This window comes from Elephantulus edwardii, unplaced genomic scaffold, assembly GCF_000299155.1.
Source record: "Elephantulus edwardii isolate Elephantulus edwardi_28Jun2011 unplaced genomic scaffold, EleEdw1.0 scaffold03327, whole genome shotgun sequence".
Lineage (NCBI taxonomy): Eukaryota > Metazoa > Chordata > Mammalia > Macroscelidea > Macroscelididae > Elephantulus > Elephantulus edwardii.
The window spans coordinates 1-1552 of record NW_006403077.1 but is presented as its reverse complement, the minus strand read 5'-3'; the positions used below and the strand labels follow the sequence as shown (position 1 = coordinate 1552).

Genomic DNA, 1552 nt, shown 5'->3' with positions numbered 1-1552 from the left:
AGAATCTGGAAATCAGAACCGACACAGCAAAGTCTTTGGCTGACTCTTTGGACCAGGCCGAATCTCCCATTTTCCCTTATCTAAACACTCTGTTAAGGATATTAGCCACCCGATGTATGATGCAAGCTGTTTACTTCTGCTCTGGAATGGATAGCGACTTCCATCACTATGGCTTAGCATCCCCAATATACACACATTTTACCTCACCCATTAGAAGGTACAGTCTGTATGAGGTTAAAGAGATAGAAATTGTTAGCTTTGAAATTTAGAAATCTAGAGACAATCCATTAACCTGTCATTGCACTTTCTCCCTCATACATCAAGGTATGCAGACGTTATTGTTCATCGTTTGTTGGCTGTGGCAATTGGGGCTGACTCTACTTACCCAGAATTGACAGACAAACACAAGCTTGCAGAATTATGTAAAAATCTCAATTTCCGACACAAAATGGCACAATATGCCCAGCGTGCATCTGTGGCATTTCACACCCAGGTATTTGCTTTCAATCTATGAGAGATGAATTTTTGTTGATTTTAAATTTTATTTAAAAATATTTTAAAATTTGATACCAAGGTTGTACTTTGTTTTACAGTTATTTTTCAAAACCAAAGGAATAATAAGTGAAGAAGCCTATATTTTATTTGTAAGAAAGAATGCAATTGTGGTATTAATTCCAAAATATGGGCTAGAAGGTACAGTGTTTTTTGAAGAAAAGGACAAACCAAAGCCACGACTTATTTATGATGATGAGATACCTTCACTTAAAATAGAAGATACGGTGTTCCATATATTTGATAAAGTTAAAGTGAAAATCATGTTAGACTCATCTAATCTTCAGCATCAGAAAATCCGAATGTCCCTGGTAGAGCCACAGGTAAGACTAAAGGTCTAATGTTCATGCAGTGATGCAACAACAGGTACATATTCAAGTGATACTATGGTCAAAGGTATTTCTATTTGATGTTAGTGAGAAGTTGGAAGTGGTATGGAAGACAAATAGCAAATTCTGTTTTCTCACTGACATTATGAAGCTATGGAATTCCAGGCATCTGGAGTTCTTCTGGGCCCTTAATAAAAATTCCAGAAAAGTGTTTACCTTTTCACTTTGAACAGTTTGGAAATCTGTACGTTCGAGGATTAAGATGAAACATGGGCCTTTGATTCTTTGATTCTGACATTGATTCTTAACTTTTCTCTGCCCCAGTACACCTCAGGCATGTGACTCTTGTTCTCAGTCACTAGACTGGGTTGAATTGGAAGTGGAAACAACTATAACCCTGAAAACCATGCTTCCTGTATGACATGGTTCTCAGCTGTTGAAACCTTATCTGTCCTTTACATTTTTGAATTGCTATTATGTGCTATTTGGTGTATAAACCTTGAAGTGGCAGTAGAGATGGGGAAAATGAGGAGATTTAGATTTTCAATGATCTTCTTTTCCCCATTTGCATTCTTTCAGATACCAGGAATAAGCACTGATATTTCAGACATGGACATGAATGAACCAGAGAGAAAGAAGAAAAAACTCGAAAGATAGCTGCGTACAACAAA

The 1552-nt window shown here is 36.9% G+C and overlaps 1 protein-coding gene across 1 annotated transcript; it reads left to right on the top strand.

Annotated features, from left to right (window-relative positions):
• The first annotated feature begins 448 nt into the window (after nt 1-448).
• Nucleotides 449-1538, top strand: LOC102858627 (exosome complex exonuclease RRP44-like). Its single transcript, XM_006903516.1, has 3 exons — nt 449-493; nt 594-875; nt 1461-1538. Exons 1-3 carry the CDS (start codon nt 449-451, stop codon nt 1536-1538), a joined length of 405 nt encoding a protein of 134 aa, XP_006903578.1.
• Nucleotides 1539-1552: the final 14 nt, after the last annotated feature.

What these genes read in the sequence shown, in the direction of transcription:
- LOC102858627 (XM_006903516.1), top strand. Translation starts at nt 449, where the DNA reads ATGGCACAATATGCCCAGCGTGCATCTGTGGCATTTCACACCCAG. An exon ending in CTGTGGCATTTCACACCCAG is followed by an intron (nt 494 to 593) that starts GTATTTGCTTTC and finishes TTTGTTTTACAG; the next exon opens with TTATTTTTCAAAACCAAAGG. An exon ending in TGTCCCTGGTAGAGCCACAG is followed by an intron (nt 876 to 1,460) that starts GTAAGACTAAAG and finishes GCATTCTTTCAG; the next exon opens with ATACCAGGAATAAGCACTGA.